Raw genomic sequence first — 4,731 nt, 5'->3', positions numbered from 1 at the left:
CGTCAATGTTTACGTAACGGGCGACTCCCCGGATGCGGCTGTGATTGACTACTAGGCAAGAAAAGCTCGCAAGCTAAGTGGCGGTAAGTTACAAAGTCCTTCTTCTTTTACCGGTAAAGCAAATTATTGTCCCGAATGTATATATTATTTTAAAGTAGAATTTTTAAAGTGACTGTCTGTGGGGTGTTGGTTCAGAAAACAACCATTTTAACTGTGTTTTAAAATTAAGCTTCAGCTTGTTTGCTAACTTGTTAGCCCGTTAACTGCCAAGTACGCTAGTTCCTTAGCTTGGGGGGAACGCCTAGTATTAKAAGTGAAAAAAACGCGAAACCAGTCAGCTACAGACATAAAAGTGCGTGTTGTTATGAATCCACACGTGGACCATTAATCAGAGAGATTATTTTAAAATAATGAAATTATTGAGGAACTAAATTGTAGCATAGTTTTTTGATGTAAAGATAATTAACGCTACGTCAATGAGCTAACGGTGGCTACTAGCTTGGACGCTAACTAGTTTAATAGCTGGACTTATCATAAAATGTCAGCCTTAACCTTCAGGAACTGTGTAAGCTTCATTGTAATTGCTACTCTCTTCACGGTGGGAATGAAATCTTTACTATGAAATGTGTGGTTTTAAATGGCGTTTGTCTTTATCAAATATTGATTTAGTTTCAGTATTGTCTTTGACTAACGTAATTATGTTTTAGCCTGTTACTTTCGTTTTGTGTCGTTTTGGTCAACTTAATGTTTATGTTTTAGTGCAAGATTAAAGTTTTGAAGTTTCCCTTTTAATTTCTGAAATCAACATTTAAACCTAAATGAAACTTCTGTCTTTATTGTACAATGATATCAGGATTTGAAAGTGAATGGGATGTAGATTAGTCATTCTCATAAAACCCTGACATTTTGTTGATCTGCCTTTGCTTCCCAATAAAATGAAATGTTATTGACAATTAACAGGATATCTGCTGCCAGAATAAGTTTTGTGTTGTTCATAAGAAACTGCATGATGTTTTTGATTAAATAAAATATTCTGAAAGAAGTGAGACTAATAACGATGAACAAATGTCCTATATTAAACAATTTAGCTTTCACAGATACTTCAAAAGCAAAATTTTTCGAAAGTTAAACAAAATATCCAACTGTCTCGTCAAGTTTGTTTTTACTGGTTATTATTTACCCCCAAAATAATCCTGTTTTTATTGGTTTAATTTGTTAAGTGTGCTTATATGTTGTTTTTTCTCTAAGGGAGAGTGCACAGATGCTAATTATACCGTCTTCCTGGGAATAGATCAAATGTTTGCTTCTTCTGAACGAGGAAATTAGTTTTGATTGTAAGTGGCTTTGCTTTTCAACACAACAGTAATTAGGCYGAACTGGATTTGTTGTTAGTCATCAATAAAAATGTGTTCTTCCACATTAGTATTAATATTTTTTTTTCCATTATAGAAAAACAGGTTGATGAAAAATGGTCAAGAATTACTCTTTACTTAAAGTACCACTGGTTAATTTTTATTTTCTCTCCTGCTTTTAGGTGCTGCAGCCCCAGTGGTCTTGAGCAGGATGCAGACCATTAAGTGTGTTGTGGTGGGCGATGGGGCAGTGGGCAAAACCTGCCTTCTCATCTCTTATACGACCAATGCCTTCCCAGAAGAGTACATTCCCACAGTGTTCGACAATTACAGCGCTCAAATGAGCGTGGATGGCCGCACCGTCAGCCTCAACCTGTGGGACACGGCGGGCCAGGAGGAGTATGACCGCCTGCGCACCCTCTCCTATCCTCAGACCAACGTGTTCATAATCTGCTTCTCGATCGGAAGTCCTTCCTCCCACGCCAACGTCAGGCACAAGTGGCACCCCGAGGTGTCGCACCACTGCCCCAACGTGCCCATTCTGCTGGTGGGCACCAAGAAAGACCTGAGAGGCGACGCAGAAACAGTGAAGAAGCTAAAAGAGTCGGGTACGGCCCCTACAACCAACCAGCAGGGCAACAGCCTGGCCAAGCAGATCGGAGCCGTCAAGTACATGGAGTGTTCTGCGCTGCAGCAGGACGGTGTAAGAGAAGTGTTCGCTGAAGCTGTGAGGGCCGTGTTGTATCCAGTCACAAAAAAGAACCACAAGAAGTGCGTGCTGTTGTAATGAACGGTTCCCAGGTTTGGACTATGAAGGGGGATGATGGAGGTCCACAGATGCACAGGAAAGCTGAGGGATAAAGGATACCATCTGGTTGCTTCCAACCTACTTCTGTCAGTTTTCAGCACCTGTGTTACTCCTGTTTTCCTGACTCATCATCTCCTGGAGCATCTAATTGTGTTGCCATCTTCACCAAAGTGACTGATTCTAAATGAAGGCAACCGACCGTCTCTCCTCTACTTTCCTTCCATTAACTTTTGATATTTACACATTTTCAAATTTACATCTGCTCGTGATTTATTGCTTCTATGCTTTGCCTTATAAAATGTTCATTATGGTCAGCGAAAGCCATAACTTCTAAACAAACCAACAAATTGACTTGAGAGAGGAGATCTGTGTGTGTTCAGGTGGAGAACTAATGACTACCTCACATTCTCACCTACGTTGCATCTCGTTGGGTCTCGAGCAAAGGTTGCCATCCAAGATCTTTTGATTTGCATATTAGATGTAAAAAAAACATTCAAGCAGAAGTTAAAGTTTTTAACGTTAAGCAGCTTGAGCGTGTTTCAACTCCTRGATACATACCAGTACCCTTTAGCCAAATGCAAAGATTAAAGGTTAAATTYTCGCCAGTTGTTTTTGTGCTAAGTTTGGTATGTTAGAGTTGYCTGACAGATTGCACTTCCAACCTATTTCACTGCTCGCTCGCTCTCTTCCACACATGGAGAAGCCAGTGGGTCTTTGAAGATAAACTGGGCCCATTAAGAGCCGCAAACCATTTCCGCTCTTTTTTTTGTAACAGAGGAGCAAATGTCCTAAGGCCTCTGCTAAAATTACCCATACTGGTACAGGATTCCTCGAGTCATCGTATTCAGGAAGTCTGATTGTAGCGGGGTGGCTCTCCTCTGTCTACATCTGAACATTTTTGAGCTCACACCGAGTGCTATTAAAAAAAAACCATGCCTAAAAACATCCTGGTAAAGGAGACTGTATTTTTTTTCTAAGTGAATTTACTTTGTAAATGATTTTTCTTAATCCTGAAATGTTTTTAACTTACATGTGCGGTTATGGCCAAAGTTAAATATATTTTTGTAATAGCTCATGTTTATCTGATCAGTAAACTGTATGTGTGCTGTTGTTAATTCTTACATATGATAAACTAGAACTCCGCAATGCTTCCCGTTGTCAATGACATGATTGTGCAAAGGTCAACAAAGGCCACTTTATAATCAACTCATTGTAGCATATATTACCAGAATGTTTTAACCGGTTTGCATAAAGCTGTATACTTCTTATCCTGTAATGTTTTGATGAGGTGAATAACAGTTTTGCCTTAAAGAAGCAGCGTCCCACCAGCCTTGTTAGCCCTAAGACACACCTCTACGGAAGGAGCCTTTTACTCGGTCAGGTGCCTTATTTAAACCAAAGACCACACCAGAACTACCAACCTAAAGGGTCTCATCATAGTGCTGCCAGTGCTATGAGAAATCTATAAGCACAGGTCCAACAAATTCAAATTGTTTTGTTTAAAAATTTCAAAAGCTTTCAGTAATAGTTCCTGCCAGTAAATACTCTGTAAAGTTTTTTTTTTTCTTGTTTTGTGAGACACAGGTGCTAAACTGACTTCTCACGCTGCGCAACTTTGCATTTGTGAAACAGAGCTGACGGGCCCACAGCTCTTAACAGATTGTGGTTTACATCCCTGCCTTGCATGGTGCAGTGAAAGCACAAGAAGCGCAGCTYGCTCGCACGGTTAACAATAGCTGCGTTGGCGTTGCTTTGCAGCATTTGAAGATTTTTTTAATCTATTTTTCAAAAAATATTTTTATATCAAATCTGTAGCTTTTTTTTTTTGTTGCTCACATTACTAGCAATAATACCAACCCTTGTTTTCATTTGCACTTCAGTGCAGGATATTTGTTTGCCTAAAATCTGGGGTAAATGAAGAGCTATGTGCTTTCAGATCTGAAAGATGTGCGAAATTTCCCAAGTATCTGCAGTAGTTGAATGTATGTGCACGAGAAGTAAAACTCATCTGTGGTGATTTATCTTTTGTTTTATTTTTATTTTTTGTCATGTCCCTATTTCACTCAGTTCTGTTTAAGTGGAACAAACACCTGTGGGCTCTCCGTGTCCTGGAGCAGTATGCTACCATATGCGTGGTACTACGCTTTTACACTGGGAACGTGATTTGTAGAATTCTGTTAATTGTTTTATAAATAACAAAAAAACATATTTGTATAAATGAACTAACAGTGAGATGATTTTAAATTATACCAAATAAAATAGTGCCTAAAACCAAAYGGGCTGCTTTGTTTTGTAACCATAAACTAGTTTGTATTTTATTTTTGCAGTTTTAGTGTTGCAGATTTTGCACTAGTCAAATACCAAAACAGCTCTTGCAGGAGATGGGTGCTAACTTTTGTAACATTTTTATGTATTACAGTTCATTTACAAACATTTTCCTCAAAGTACAGAATGTCTCCATTTTATTTTTATTTTTCAAATTTCTAAATTAACTTGCTTTAGGTTTGTCCTCTTTGTTTTTATACTGCTTTTCACTAACGTTTGCCACTTTTAGCTACTTCTAGCAGTTAG

At 38.7% G+C, this 4,731-nt stretch overlaps 1 protein-coding gene across 2 annotated transcripts; it reads left to right on the top strand.

Moving 5' to 3' along the window:
• On the top strand, positions 1-4,436 carry rhogd (ras homolog gene family, member Gd). 2 transcript variants are annotated; one of them, XM_014006043.1, is made up of 3 exons: positions 15-83; positions 1,249-1,334; positions 1,535-4,436. In XM_014006043.1, exon 3 carries the CDS (start codon positions 1,564-1,566, stop codon positions 2,137-2,139), a length of 576 nt encoding a protein of 191 aa, XP_013861497.1. In that variant the 5' UTR covers positions 15-83; positions 1,249-1,334; positions 1,535-1,563; the 3' UTR covers positions 2,140-4,436. The 2 variants fall into 2 exon arrangements, with proteins under 2 accessions (XP_013861498.1, XP_013861497.1); XM_014006044.1 differs by lacking the exon at positions 1,249-1,334 and having other exon boundaries at positions 1-83.
• The last annotated feature ends 295 nt before the right edge of the window (positions 4,437-4,731 follow it).

This window comes from Austrofundulus limnaeus, unplaced genomic scaffold (assembly GCF_001266775.1).
Source record: "Austrofundulus limnaeus strain Quisiro unplaced genomic scaffold, Austrofundulus_limnaeus-1.0 Scaffold34, whole genome shotgun sequence".
NCBI lineage: Eukaryota > Metazoa > Chordata > Actinopteri > Cyprinodontiformes > Rivulidae > Austrofundulus > Austrofundulus limnaeus.
This window is presented reverse-complemented; position numbering and strand designations above follow the sequence as displayed.

Excerpts from the sequence above, each read along its gene's own strand:
- rhogd (XM_014006044.1), top strand. The coding sequence starts at position 1,564 with ATGCAGACCATTAAGTGTGTTGTGGTGGGCGATGGGGCAGTGGGCAAA.